This window comes from Podarcis gaigeae, assembly GCF_964106915.1.
Source record: "Podarcis gaigeae genome assembly, chromosome: 11".
NCBI lineage: Eukaryota > Metazoa > Chordata > Lepidosauria > Squamata > Lacertidae > Podarcis > Podarcis gaigeae.
In genome coordinates, this window is record NC_139687.1 from 62,315,976 (window position 1) to 62,331,461 (window position 15,486).

Genomic DNA, 15,486 nt, shown 5'->3' on the forward strand with positions numbered 1-15,486 from the left:
AGGCAAAACTACTGCTTTCTAGGCAGAAGTCAAGCGGAAGTGTGGACAAGCCTTAAGTTAGACCAGCTAGTTCAGTACTGGCTACCATCTGCAAGATCAACACCTCCTGCTATTTCAACACCTCCTTAATGGAAAAGCGAGTCTGGGCACAGCCTCTCCACCTATTAATCAGTTGTCTGGCACAGGTCGCTAATGAAGTAGCTATGTGACAAACTTCTTGTTATGAACTTAGCCTCTTTTCCGTTCCTCTTTTGGCTCTGCAGATTTTCTAACCACCTTTTAATTTGTGCATCTAGCACTGGGATTGCTTTGTGCGGGGCTTTATTTGTGCTTGATCCAGAAGAACATGGTGTGTGGGATTTTGGAGGGAAGAATCTTAATACAGTGGTACCTCTGGATGCGAACGGGATCCAGTCCAGAGCCCCGTTCGCATTCTGAAGCAAATGTAAAATGGAACTGTGCGTCTGCACGTGTGTGGGTCATGTTTAGCCGCTTCCGCACATGTGCATGACATCGTTTTGAGCGTCTGCGCATGCATGAGCGGGGGAACCCCGAAGTAATGCACTCCGTTACTTCCGGGTTGCCGCAGAGTGCAACCTGAAAATATTCATCCCGAAGCTACTTCAACCCGAGGTATGACTGTAATCACCAGTCCTGAAAGACCTACACTGGCTCCCAGGACGTTTCCGAGCACAATTCAAAGTGTTGGTGTTGACCTTTAAAGCCCTAAATGGCCTCGGTCCAGTATATCTGAAGGAGTGTCTCCACCCCCATCGTTCTGCGCAGACACTGAAGTCCAGCTCCGAGGGCCTTCTGGCGGTTCCCTCCCTACGAGAAGTAAGGTTATAGGGAGCCAGGCAGAGGGCCTCCTCGGTAGTGGCGCCCGCCCTGTGGAATGCCCTTCCTTAAGGTATAAAGAAAAGAAATAACTACAGTGGTTCCTCGGGTTAAGTACTTAATTTGTTCCGGAGGTCCATTTTTAACCTGAAACTGTTCTTAACCTGAAGCACCACTTTAGCTAATGGGGCCTCCTTCTGCCGCTGCAATGTCAGAGCACGATTTCTGTTCTCATCCTGAAGCAAAGTTCTTAACCTGAAGCACTATTTCTGGGTTAGTGGAGTCTGTAACCTGAAGTGTATGTAACCTGAAACGTATGTAACCCGAGGTACCACTGTATCTGACTTTTAGAAGACATCTGAAGGCAGCCCTGTTTAGGGAAGTTTTTAACGTTTGCTTTTTATTCTGTTTTTAGTGTTCTCTCGGTAGCCGCCCAGAGTGGCTGAGGAAACCTAGCCAGATGGGCGGGGTATTATTATTATTATTATTATTATTATTATTATTATTGGCATGCTGGGAACGTGGTCTCTGGAGTGGGTCAGGAGCATCCTTTGCTGGTTCTGTCCTCCTTACAACCACAGATGCCCCTGCACGCCAGAGAGCGACACCCCAAGCCTGTTGCTAAATTTATCGCCCCCTCTCCCCAAAGGACCTGCCAGCTTAAAACCCTGGCATGTTTTTGTCAGGGCACGCTGAGCTCTGCCTCAGCAGAGGGAGGCGAAAGGATCTGCCACGAGGCCAACGGAAGCTGCATGTCAGAAAGATGCACATCAGGATATAAAGGCCATGTTGGTATTTAATCATCCCTCACCTTTCTTTGCCGTATTGATTCCATCCGATGTTGCCAGGTTACCGGATCTTTTGCTTTGTAGCTGCTGCCTTTATTTCTGACTCATCCTGGATTCTTGCACTGATTAGAGGAGATCTGGTGACACAGACTGGCCTTCATTCGCTCGCCGATAAGACTTCCAGGCCGGCTTTATGCCATATCAAGGCTAGGGTGGTTTAAGACCGATTAATTGGAAGCACATGCACAACATAATTAAACACCTCGGATTGTTGAAATAAAAACCTCACTCTTGACTAACTTGAGAAAAACGCTGCAAAATTGTGACAAAGTGGCATATGAACTATAAAATCTATTAAACCCCATTTAAAGGTACTTATTATCCAACATGAAGGGAGGTAGAACTTTTTAATCACTTAATGGTGGACTTTTCTAGTGGCACAAAAATCTGTTTGTAATTATCTTAATACCACCGAGTGGAATGAAATCTCTGAGCTGTTTACATGTTTAGTCATGTCCGACTCTTCTTGTCCCTGTGGACCAGAGCACGCTAGGCACTCCTGTCTTCCACTGCCTCACGCAGTTTGGTCAAACTCATGCTGGTAGCTTCGAGAACACTATCCAACCATCTCGTTCTCCGTCATCCCCTTCTCCTTGTGCCCTCCATCTTTCCCAACATCAGGGTCTTTTCCAGGGAGTCTTCTCTTCTCATGAGATGGCCAAAGTATTGGAGCCTCAGCTTCAGAATCTGTCCTTCCAGTGAGCACTCAGGGCTGATTTTCTTATGAATGGATAGGTTTGATCTTCTTGCAGTCCATGGGACTCTCCAGAGTCTCCTCCAGCACCAGAATTCAAAAGCATCGATTCTTTGGCGATCAGCCTTCTTTATTGTTCAGCTCTCACTTCCATACATCGCTGCTGGTAAAACCAGAGCTTTTACTATACGGACCTTTCATGGCAAGGTAATGTCTCTGCTTTTTAAGATGCTGCCTAGGTTTGTCATTGCTTTTCTCCCAAGAAGCTTCGTGGCTTCTGTCACCATCTGCAGTGATCATGGAGCCAAAGAAAGTCTGGAGAAAGCTGTTTTCATATAAACAGAATAAAAACATGATCAATAACCTTCAGTAACATTTCTTGGAAACCAGATGAAAACAGAACAAATCTTTCTCCCCGCCCACAAAACAGAGAATTAAGAGGAATCAGAGAATTGTCAAATTGAAATGGCTCCCAGGGGTCATCTAGTCCAAGCCCTGCAATGCAGGAATCACAGCTAAGTTTTAAAGCCATTGCTGTCTCCACTTCTCAAATTATCCAAGGGAAGATGTGCTCACTAGGCCTGAGCAGTTTTCGTTTCTTTGAATAAAGAGTTAATTTCACTGACACCCATAGCTGTCACCTTTTCCATTTTTTAAGGGAAATTCCCTTATTCCGATAGGATTCCTCGCAAGAAAAGGGAAAAGTTGACAGCTATGCTGACACCTTGTGAGTTATGCCAACCTGCTCCTGACTCCTGCTTTGACACTTAGGCCAATCGCACAGCTTTATTTCAGGAGCGCCAATAAGTGCATTTCCGAACTCTCTTTCAGTGCTTTCTCTGCCTTCTGCCAGGAAAAAAAGAAGAGAGAAATGCAATTCTTTTCTGTAGCCGAGTCAATAAACAAATAATAAGCTTTTGTCTTTGGGAGTTCACGGAACTCAGAGTTTGTGGCTGGAAAGTTGAGGGACTTGATTATCTCTGACCTTCTGCCCGCTTGCGATCTTCTCAGCCTCCGTCCCTGGTGCCTCTTGCCTGCGTGTGGCTGTCGTGTTTTGGAAAGCCTGGAGCCAGCATCCAAAGCTATTTGCATTTGTCAGCGCCTGCCTGTGCATTTCAAAACAACATCCTACAGATGGCTCTTTCTTCATAACAGCGACTGGGGACCTCCCCGGACTGCTGCAGAAATGTGCCAAGTGGAGCCAGAATAGAGAAGGTCAGAACAAGACAGAAATGCTGCCGGGGAAGAAGGAGGCAAATGCCCTCCCTCCTAGTTTCTTCCCCAGGACCCAGTCAGACAGAGGTAGTCTGCTCCTGCACGTGGAGGATCCATGCAACTCCCATGTCTAAGAACCCTGGAAAGACCTTTCCCATTAAGAAGAAGAAGAAGAAGAAGAAGAAGAAGAAGAAGAAGAAGAAGAAGAAGAAGAAGAAGGAGAAGAAGAAGAATAAGCCCAGAGCCAGGCTTAGGGCAGCTAACACCAATAAAATCACAGTAAAAACAAGAGAGAGGAAAAACAGCAACTCCAATTTAAAATACAGGTTAAAATGCAATTTAAAATGCAGCCTCATTTTATAGTAGCTGATAAATCAAGACCATAAGGGGAGGGCAACATAAGGGTCAGACTGAGTCCAAACCAAAGGCCAGGGGGAACAGCTCTGTCTTGCAGGCCAGCACAAAGATGTCAAGTCCCGCAGGGCCCTGGTTTCTTGTGACAGAACGCTCTACCACGTCAGGGCCAGTGCTGAAAAGGCCCTGGCCCTAGTTGAGACCAATCTGACCACATTGCGACTTGGGACCTCCAAAATGTTGTTATTCATGGACCTTAAGGTCCTCCGCGGGGCATACCAGGAGAGGCGGTCCCATAGGTACGTGGGTCCTATGCTGCACCCATGCATTTTTGAATTAATTATTATTATTATTCTATTTTAGCAAGCAGACATCATCACCTCCTGGGACAGAGGAAAAACAAGACTATGGCTTCAGTTCTCCCGCACATTGATAGTCATGGCTGGGGCATGTAGAATCATAGAATCATAGAGTTGGAAGAGACCACAAGGGCCATCGAGTCCAACCCCCTGCCAAGCAGGAAACACCATCAGAGCACTCCTGACATATGGTTGTCAAGCCTCTGCTTAAAGACCTCCAAAGAAGGAGACTCCACCACACTCCTTGGCAGCAAATTCCACTGTCGAACAGCTCTTACTGTCAGGAAGCTCTTCCTAATGTTTAGGTGGAATCTTCTTTCTTGTAGTTTGGATCCATTGCTCCGTGTCCGCTTCTCTGGAGCAGCAGAAAACAACCTGTGTTGGCATCTGTCTGCCTCGAGGGATAATGGGGTGACCTTCGGTCCAACCTCTGCACGAGCAGCACTGAACTGGCTTCCCTGGGACGCAAACCTGGGCGGTGTGCATGAAGGTCCTGGGCAGCCTAGATAACAAGACTCCCTCCTTTTCGGCCTCGCTGCTGTGGTCCCAAGGATCGCAGAGCAAGACATTTAGCACCAGCCTGGCTGCAGGAGGAGGCGCTATCCAACCGCCTTAGGCAACTCACTCCAGATTTGTGTAGGGTTTTCTCCCTGGCCTTTTCGTCTCCCGAAGATGTCTCATAAGGCAGCGGAGGTTGAGGATCAGGTTTCCTTCTCCCAGATGGGCTCCCTTCCCAGGCTGAAGAGCCCCATCTGCCCCTCACTGCTGATTTCTTTTTCTTTCTTTTTTTTTGGAATACTTTTATTAGGAATTTCAACATAACAATTCATCAAAAATACATCAGCCTCATTTTTCCTCCCCATTCTCCCCTCCCTCCTCCCCAAGAAAGAACCCCGCCCCCCGGACTTCACTCAGTTCCCCTCTCTGGTTTTTCCACACCTGTTATTCTCTGCATATTATAAAATTGTAAAGATCCTTAATTTATCTATCTATATGCTACCAATAAAAAGTTTGTGAGTGCTTATTCAAAACCTGCCAAGGAGTCCAATTCATTTTGTAGTTTCTTTAAGTACTTTGCGAAAGGTTCCCATCCTTCTTTAAAGTCACAGTTGTCCATATCGCATAGTTTTATGTGTCAACTTCGCCAATTCCGCATGGTCCATCAGTTTCCCTTGCCACAGTTCTTTGGTCAGGATTTCTTCGTTCTTCCATCCTTGTGCTATTAAGACTCTTGCTGCCGTTGTCACGTACATAAAGATGTTCTTGAATTCCTTGGCAGGTTTGCTCACTGCTAATTTCAAGACACACACTGAAATATACTCGGAGTAGAGAGTGGATTTCATGTTCTTTATTCAGCTCATAGTGGTGAGGAGGAATGGAAGTTCCCCCAGAATGTCTGCTTTATATACATTATTTACACAATGGGCCCCACGTGATTGGCTAATTCCAGGATTCACCTGTAGGCCAATCAGGTTGCGGATTCCCTTCCACCTGGACCTGGATTGGGTGGCTCCTGTGGACCAATCAGACTGCTGCATTCTGGATCCTATTGTTCTAGGACCAATCAGACTGCTGCATTCTGAATCCTATTCAACCCAGTACATAACCGATAGCCATCAATTGCATGACTGGCTAGAATGAACCATGACTTCTTGACACACACACCCCACTGCCCCAAGGGATCCCTCTGCATAGGACCCAAATTAGGGAAACTTCCTAGGACCTGAATTGGACCAAAAGTGTTGCGCCCTTGGAATGATTTTGCAACGTGCAGAAATATCTCTTGGGAATGGTACCTTTCAGTACTTCCAGACTTCGGGGGGGGGGGCATTTTACAAGCCCCTTAATATAGGCCAATCAGGTTGCGGATTCCCTTCCACCTGGAGCTGGATTGGGTGGCTCCTGTGGACCAATCAGACTGCTGCATTCTGAATCCTATTCAATTCAGTGCATAACACACACAAAGTGCCCACATTCTGGCTCTGAAGCTGAGGGAGGCAGGTTCCATCATGTTCAGTGTCCCCCCCCCCTCTCCGCGCCCCCCCCCCCGTTTAAATCCATTAGCTCAGCTTGCTTCTCTCCCACCCCTTGACTTCGTTCTCCATTAATTTCCTCCCTGGCCCTCTTGATTGTATCATCAAGGCCCTGAATAGCAGAGAGCTGTGGAGGCAGCAAGTCTGTGTCTCTCTGTGTGTGTGCTTTCTGCATTTCTCAGCCAGCGCAGAAATCCCTCCCCTTAAGAGCTGATTGCCTGATTATTTTAGACATTAGCTCGGGCAGTTAAGAGTCGGTGATACTAATGGTGTTTCTGAATGATGTGCTTCCACCCGCCTTGGAGCTGTATTCTTGCCAGCCTCCTCCAGCCACAGATGCGTAGGGTCCTTGTTCCCGTGCAAATGCGGCAGCTGGCAGCAGCAGGAGGAGCGCAGAACTGCAGAGTTGGAAGAGACGCTGAGGGTCATCTAGTCCAACACCCTGCAACGCAACGCAGGCATCTCACCTAAAGTGTCCGTGACTGGTGGCCATCTGGTCCTGTTCACTCCTCTTTATTTATTTAAGAATATATCTTTATTAATTTAAAATAAATACATTTATGAGAAAACAGACATACATATGAGTAAACAAACATACAATTAAACAAATAAATAACAGAAAAATCAAACAAACCACCACACTGTAAGATACAAGAAGATTATTATAATTATCATCATATATACTCCTGATAAGGGACGCAGGTGGCGCTGTGGGTTAAAGCCTCAGCGCCTAGGACTTGCCGATCGAAAGGTCGGCGATTCGAATCCCTGCGGCGGGGTGCGCTCCCGCTGCTCGGTCCCAGCGCCTGCCAACCTAGCAGTTCGAAAGCACCTCCGGGTGCAAGTAGATAAATAGGGACCGCTTACCAGCGGGAAGGTAAACGGCGTTTCCGTGTGCGGCTCTGGCTTGCCAGAGCAGCGATGTCACGCTGGCCACGTGACCCGGAAGTGTCTCCGGACAGCGCTGGCCCCTGGCCTCTTAAGTGAGATGGGCGCACAAACCCAGAGTCTGTCAAGACTGGCCCGTACGGGCAGGGGTACCTTTACCTTTACCTTTATACTCCTGATAAGGAACTGTTGTGTACTGAAGTTCTCACCCTGGGCCAGCAGGGGGATACTGTAGATAGTTTTCACTCAGGTCCACATATGCAAATAAGGGATTGAAAGTGACGTTCAGTGATTGGAGAGTTACAGAAAGTGGTTACTGTTGCTTGTCGTAGAGCTCTATATAAGTAGGCTGACTGAACCCTTCGGTTCAGTTCTGTTCTGGCCTGTGAATAAACAAGAGCTGTTTAAAGAACCGCTGTGTCGTCTGATATGTTCACCCACAACTTAACAGGAACACAATTATAAAACTTATAGAGAAGAAATTTAAAATGGACTTCCAATTAATCTCACTGTACTTTATCCATTACTTTGTACCGCACAGCTACATATTTCTTATATACCGTATTTTTCGCCCTATAGGACACATCGCCCCATAAGGCGCACCTAGTTTTTTTGGGGGGGAAATAAAGGGGGGGAAATATTTTTCCCCCAGGCGCGGGGCTGGGGTGGGGGAGGCCTGCCCGAGCTTCCCCGACCCCAGCCCCCAAACAGGCAGCTCTCTGCAAGCCGTGGGAGCCCAGCGCTGGCTTCAGCATGCAGGCAAATCTCCGCAAGCAGCGGGAGTGCTCCCGCTGCTTGCGGAGAGGTCTGCGAAGCCTGTATTCGCCCCATAGGACACACACACATTTCCCCTTCATTTTTGGAGGGGAAAAAGTGCGTCCTATAGGGCGAAAAATACGGTAATTTCTTTTTAACTCCCTACGAACTTATATTTATACAATACAGGGATCAGTCTAATTCTGCCAAGATGTTTCCTTTTATTCCATAGTTTTCTAAAGATTCTTTAAAGAGTCCCCAATCCTTGTAGACTTTTTGTTTTGGTTGGCCTCTTACTCTTCCTGTCGCTTTCGCTAGCGGCAGATATTCTACCATTAGGATTTGCCAATCTTCCGTGTCAGGTATTGTTGTTCGTTCCTCTTTAATGCATTTCCTGTTTCAAAGGATAAATGCACACTGGAAAGAGAACATCCTTGGCCTTTGAAGAGATACGAAATATTGGGGGGGGGGGGAGTTGCCATATAAGGCCCTTAATGACTTGTGACCAGTTTACCTATGAGCATAGCCGTCAACCGTCCCTTATTTGGCGGGAAAGTCCCTTATCCCAGTACCGTGTCCCGCTGCTGTCCTGGATTGACGATGTCCCTTAAATTTCCCGGGTTTCATGCTTGCCCGGCTCGGGAGGGAAGCAGTGGCTTGGGGTCCTCTGCCTTCTTTTTTTTCTTTTAGTATTGTAATGTTCTTTCTTTTGTATGTTTTATATGTTATATCTGTTAAAATCAATTTTAAAAAATTGGGGAAAAAACACATTGGCAGGATTGTTGTAATAACCTGCAGTTTCATAAGAGTATATATTTAAAGAAGATGAATAAATGAGCAAATTAAGTTAATTTGGATATGCAGAAGATATGAAAAATAAATTTAAGGAACCGCTGAAAGAGGGGGAAGCAAGCCAAGTTTTGAAATGTCAAAATGATTGCAAAAATCAGTGAAGTGTATAAACTTGAAAAGTATAAATAAAAAATACAAATAGAAAAGGAACGTTGTTCAGCCGTCGCCTGTGTCTCCCGCCAGGCCCACGTCTTCGACCTGAGTGTGAACAAATATGAGCCCATCTGCAACCAGCCAGTGGTGGCCAAGAAGAGAAACAAGATCACTCATGTCCAGTTCAATGCCATCTACCCCATCATCATCATCGGGGATGACCGTGGCCATGTCACCTGCCTGAAGCTGTCTCCAAACCTCCGCAAAATGCCAAAGGTAAGGCAGTTTAAGGCTGGACCAGAGAGGGAGCAACTGCAGGCTGAAGCAGGTGATATGCTCCACAGGATGTGGTTTTAAATTCCTCCTTCCCCCCCGAAGGTTTTCACATTGGCATGTTGTAGCTGCTAGTATGGAACCCGAGAGCCAAACTAGCCACGGTAATAAATGAAAATCTGTCCTTATTCCCTTATGGGGGACACAAGAGCCCTTCTAGAGTCCTTTGCAGGTTCTCCATCGGTAGGAGAAAATTGAGAAGCAAAGCAGCTCATAAGCCTGATCTTTATTGAACTGTTGCAACAGGGTGCTCCCCTTCACACAAAGGAAAGGAGGAGGACCCAGAACCCAGGTGTGCCCGCCCTTATATAGATATTTTAAGTTGCCCATCCTGGAGTCCAAGACCACCCCCAGAAACATCATACCTACATCACAGAAGGGGTGTAGCTCAAGACCACCCCCCAGACACATCATACCTACATCATAGAAAGGGGTGGTCTACAGCAGAAATCTGAGCGCGTTGTTTGCCAGAAATCCGAGTGCGTTGTTTACCCACTGTCTGGCAGGTTACCTATTAATGCTTACTTGACTGGATCCCTGGGGAGCCTGGCCAGTCTTTTATAATGATAAATACTTAGTTCCTGAGCCAGGTCACAGGCTCACCCTATTCAAACACAGACATACCCTTAAGACAGGATTTGTGAAGGAAAAGACAATGGGAAGGCTTTTCCATTTGACTTTGCAGAGAAAACACCTGGTCAGTTTGGGAGTCAAAATGGCTTCGTGGCTGTTCTCCTGTGCTGCTTCAGACATGTGGTTTATATATTTATGTACGTGTTTGCTTGGTGCATTTATGAACCTTTATTATATACATAAGACCTTAATTTTTTTATTTCACCCCCAAGTTTTGGGGTGGCTGCAGACAGAGAAGAAATTCCATTTGCACACTGAGGCCCAGCTCCGAGGGCCTCCTGGCGGTTCCCGCCCTGGGAGAAGTGAGGTTACAGGGAACCAGGCAGAGGGGCTTCTCGGTGGTGGCACCCGCCCTGTGGAACACCCTCCCATCAAATGTCAAGGGGAAAATACAACTATCTGGCTTTTAAAAGACATCTGAAGGCAGCCCTGTTTAGCGAAGTTTTTAGTGATTGATGTTTTAATGTATTTTTAATATTTTGTTGGAAGCTGCCCAGTGTGGCTGGGGAAACCCATCCAGATGGACAGGGTATAAATAATAAAATTATTATTATTATTATTATTACAAGAAGAAAGTACCCACTTTGCACTTTTTGAACCAATCCACAAACTGAAGCACAATTATCCTCTGAAACCTCAAAGTGGTTTACAAAATGAATAAAACAATTAATATCAATTAAGCAATACAAATCTACTTAAAACTGCCAAGCAATTAACATCAATCAGCAATAAACTAAAAACAGGTTATAAAACTCATCAGCGTTCTTCATATCTGGGGAAGCTTGTCTGAACAGAAATGTTTTTAGCAAGTGTCGAAAAGGGTTCAGCGAAGGCGCCTGCTTGCCTGCCTGACGTCGTCAGGGTTTTAGGCTTACCGAAAAGAAGTGACCACAAATGAGGTCTTTGAGATGGCAGGAGTACAGAAAACATGGGAATGCAGCAGGCCGGCAGCGGCATCTCTTTTTCCAAATTTTGTTTGTTTTGCTTTTCCTCGCAGGGACTCAAAAGTAGTTTGGACTAAATAATGCATCAGGACGCAAATGGGGCTTCTGCCGTAAGCCCCACCCTCAAAACACTGGCTGTTGTTGCTCATTGTAAATTCTTAATGATTTTCTGTTTTAAGTGAGAGCTGCTTCAAGTTTCAGCAGCAGAGTTGGACCTTGTGGTCCCACCACTGTGCAATCAAATTTTTTGGTACAATGCTCGGAAGGTGTCTGAGTCATGTCTAAAAGCAGTAGACAGAATGGCCAGGATTTCTTGCATATACCGTATTTTTCACGCTATAGGACGCACCCGACCATAGGATGCACCTTGTTTTAGAGGGGGAGAAAAGGGGAAAAAAATTCTCCCCCTCTTTGCTCAGCGCCCCTTCAGAGAAGTGGCAGGAGAAACAGAACCCCTTCCATTTCTCCTCCCGCTTCGCTGAAGGGGCGCTGCGCAGCTCTCCCTCTCTGCTGAAGCCAGGAGAGTCTTGCTCTCCCAGCTTCAGCAAAAGGAACCCGAAGCCTGCGGAGCACAACGGGAACTCGCCCTGCGCTCCGAAGGCTTCAGGTGGCTATCCCTGAAGCCTGGAGAAGGAGAGAGGTCGGTGCGCACCGACCCCTCTCGCTCTCCAGGCTTCAGCGAAAGCAACGCAAAGCCTCCAGAGCGTGGGCAGGAGCGCTCCCTCTGCGCTTTGGAGGCTTTGTGTTGCTATCGCTGAAGCCAAGGAGCCTGCATTCGCTCCATAGGATGCACACACACCCTTAATTTTTGGAGGGGAAAAAGTGTGTCCTATAGAGCGAAAAATACGGTATTTGCAAACCACTTAATACTGAAACAGTCTCCGAGCTGTTTACGAAAACAACAAATACGACATATATGTCCCGACAGGCTTATCCTGACTTACTTTTTCGCTGCGCTTTCAAAGTACAGATCTGCGCTTTAAAGCTCTGTATCTGAGAGTTTCTCCATTTGTTTTTGTCCCAAAGCTTTCCCCACCAAAATCTGCAATTTACCTTCTCATCAGCAACCTGCAGAAAATCCTGTGGCCGTTTGCTCCACTTCAGTGGTAAACTGTGGGTTTTCCCAAGGAATGTGCCGAGACAAAAATAAAATAACTCCGACGTGGAGTTTTAAAGTTTGGACTTGTGGAAACGCAGCGCAAAAGGAAGTCCGGATGAGGCCTAAAACAATGAAGGGGGGTGTAACATTATTTATCAGTTGAAAAGCAAAAAAAAACCTCAAAGCAACTCAACAAGATAAAATACAACAAATAAAAGCAATTTAAAACCAGAAATAAATTAAAATAATTAACAATACAAAAATATTCATTCAGTAACATATTAATACATACATTCCAATATTTCTCCAATGAAAATAGGGATGTCTCACTTCATAATGATAATTTTACTATTTATGCCCTACACATCTTACTGGGTTGCTCCAGCCGCTCTGGACAGAGTCCAACATACTATATTTTTCGCTTCATAAGAATTACCTGACAATAAGATGCACCTAGTTTTTAGAGAAGGAAATCAAGAAAAAAAAATATTCTCAATGAAACAGTGGGTGTATGATTTTTGTGGTTCACGCTGTGGCCACAGACATAATATGTGATTTGACGGTGAGTTTGGGGTAGCCCAATGCAAAAATCCTGAGGATCCATGTGGATCTGTGCTTTGTAATTACATTTTTGCACCATTGCGGCCCCACGAAACAGTGGGTGCGTGATTTTTTTGGTGCAAGCTGTAGCCATGGACATGCTATGTGACCTGATGGTGAATTTGGGGTGACCCAATGCAAAAAATCCTGAGGATCCATGGGCTTTTACCTCCCCCCTCCCAGGCAGCCTCCTTTATCACTAGCCTCCCTTATCTCTCTCCTGATCGCTTGCTGATCAGCGGCTTTGTTTCAACACCCACCTCCCTCTTTCAAAAAAACAACAACATAACCTGCTTTTTGCCCCTGGGCAATTTGGCTCCAGGGACCATGCATTCGCTCCATAAGACGCACAGACATTTCCCCTTACTTTGTAGGAGGAATAAAGTGTCGTATGGAGCGAAAAATATGGTATATAAAAACATAATAAAACATTAAACATTAAAAAAAATTCCCTATACAGGATTGCCTTCCGACGGCTCGAAGGTCAGATAACTCCATACCCTCCAACATTTCTCCAATGAAAATAGGGACATCCAATCAGAAACCAGGCAGCTTCTCTACATCAAGGGCATCCCTGGAAAGTAGGGACAATTGAAGGGTCTGTTAATATGGTCAAATCCTACCCACCCCACTAAAAGGTGGACACCACCATTGGAGGGAGGCAAGGTGATTCCCAAAGACTGGCAAGGATGGCACCAGGCCTGTCTCTTTGGGGAAGGAATTCCACAGATGGGGAGCCACCACTGAAAAGGCCTGTTGTGCTGGTCCCGGGGGCTAACTGAGAGGCGAGGTCCGAGTCCAGTCCGAGGTCGAAGGTGCGGTATAGAGGCAGTCCGTCAAAGCTGTAGCTGGGTCCAAGGCGGGGAGTTGGGTGGGGTCAAGAACTCTGGCAGAAGAGTGCACAGGGTGCAGGCAGGAACAGGCTAGCAACAACATTGCTCCTGCAACCTGGGACTGGGGGGGGGGGTGGCCAGCTTTTATCTGCCCCGAGGCATAGGGCAGCCCCGATCCCCAGGTGACTCGCCTCTCCTGGCCTGGAGGCGAGCCCTCCTCCTGCGGGAACTTAGTTCCCTCCGCCTCTCTGCCCTGAGCCTCTGCAGCTCAGGAGAGGCTGGAGGGTTACCGGACCCAGAGGGAGCCTCAGCTTCCCCTGACGGGGCTGAGAGTGGAGCACCTGCAGACAATGGGTCCTCCATCACCTCGGGAGCCAGAGCAGACTCAGCTGGTGCCTGCACCTGAGGACCCAGCACAGGTGAGGACCCTTCGGGCTCATGCCCCAGCCCCGGCTCAGCTGGTTCTGGATGTTTTTAGCAAGTGTCGAAAAGGGTTCAGCGAAGGCGCCTGCTTGCCTGCCTGACGTCGTCAGGGTTTTAGGCTTACCGAAAAGAAGTGACCACAAATGAGGTCTTTGAGATGGCAGGAGTACAGAAAACATGGGAATGCAGCAGGCCGGCAGCGGCATCTCTTTTTCCAAATTTTGTTTGTTTTGCTTTTCCTCGCAGGGACTCAAAAGTAGTTTGGACTAAATAATGCATCAGGACGCAAATGGGGCTTCTGCCGTAAGCCCCACCCTCAAAACACTGGCTGTTGTTGCTCATTGTAAATTCTTAATGATTTTCTGTTTTAAGTGAGAGCTGCTTCAAGTTTCAGCAGCAGAGTTGGACCTTGTGGTCCCACCACTGTGCAATCAAATTTTTTGGTACAATGCTCGGAAGGTGTCTGAGTCATGTCTAAAAGCAGTAGACAGAATGGCCAGGATTTCTTGCATATACCGTATTTTTCACGCTATAGGACGCACCCGACCATAGGATGCACCTTGTTTTAGAGGGGGAGAAAAAGGGAAAAAAATTCTCCCCCTCTTTGCTCAGCGCCCCTTCAGAGAAGTGGCAGGAGAAACAGAACCCCTTCCATTTCTCCTCCCGCTTCGCTGAAGGGGCGCTGCGCAGCTCTCCCTCTCTGCTGAAGCCAGGAGAGTCTTGCTCTCCCAGCTTCAGCAAAAGGAACCCGAAGCCTGCGGAGCACAACGGGAACTCGCCCTGCGCTCCGAAGGCTTCAGGTGGCTATCCCTGAAGCCTGGAGAAGGAGAGAGGTCGGTGCGCACCGACCGCTCTCGCTCTCCAGGCTTCAGCGAAAGCAACGCAAAGCCTCCAGAGCGTGGGGAGGAAGCGCTCCCTCTGCGCTTTGGAGGCTTTGTGTTGCTATCGCTGAAGCCAAGGAGCCTGCATTCGCTCCATAGGATGCACACACACCCTTAATTTTTGGAGGGGAAAAAGTGTGTCCTATAGAGCGAAAAATACGGTATTTGCAAACCACTTAATACTGAAACAGTCTCCGAGCTGTTTACGAAAACAACAAATACAACATATATGTCCCGACAGGCTTATCCTGACTTACTTTTTCGCTGCGCTTTCAAAGTACAGATCTGCGCTTTAAAGCTCTGTATCTGAGAGCTTCTCCATTTGTTTTTGTCCCAAAGCTTTCCCCACCAAAATCTGCAATTTACCTTCTCATCAGCAACCTGCAGAAAATCCTGTGGCCGTTTGCTCCACTTCAGTGGTAAACTGTGGGTTTTCCCAAGGAATGTGCCGAGACAAAAATAAAATAACTCCGACGTGGAGTTTTAAAGTTTGGACTTGTGGAAACGCAGCGCAAAAGGAAGTCCGGATGAGGCCTAAAACAATGAAGGGGGGTGTAACATTATTTATCAGTTGAAAAGCAAAAAAAACCTCAAAGCAACTCAACAAGATAAAATACAACAAATAAAAGCAATTTAAAACCAGAAATAAATTAAAATAATTAACAATACAAAAATATTCATTCAGTAACATATTAATACATACATTCCAATATTTCTCCAATGAAAATAGGGATGTCTCACTTCATAATGATAATTTTACTATTTATGCCCTACACATCTTACTGGGTTGCTCCAGCCGCTCTGGACAGAG

The 15,486-nt window shown here is 46.7% G+C and overlaps 1 protein-coding gene across 1 annotated transcript in view; it reads left to right on the plus strand.

The window, feature by feature from the left end:
* DNAI1 (dynein axonemal intermediate chain 1) overlaps positions 1–15,486 on the plus strand; it is a 152,813-nt gene that overhangs the window by 99,215 nt on the left and 38,112 nt on the right. The window contains exon 19 of the mRNA XM_083702694.1: positions 9,020–9,205. Within this exon, the coding sequence (XP_083558820.1) occupies positions 9,020–9,205 (186 nt within the window). The remainder of the gene's footprint in view (positions 1–9,019; positions 9,206–15,486) is intronic.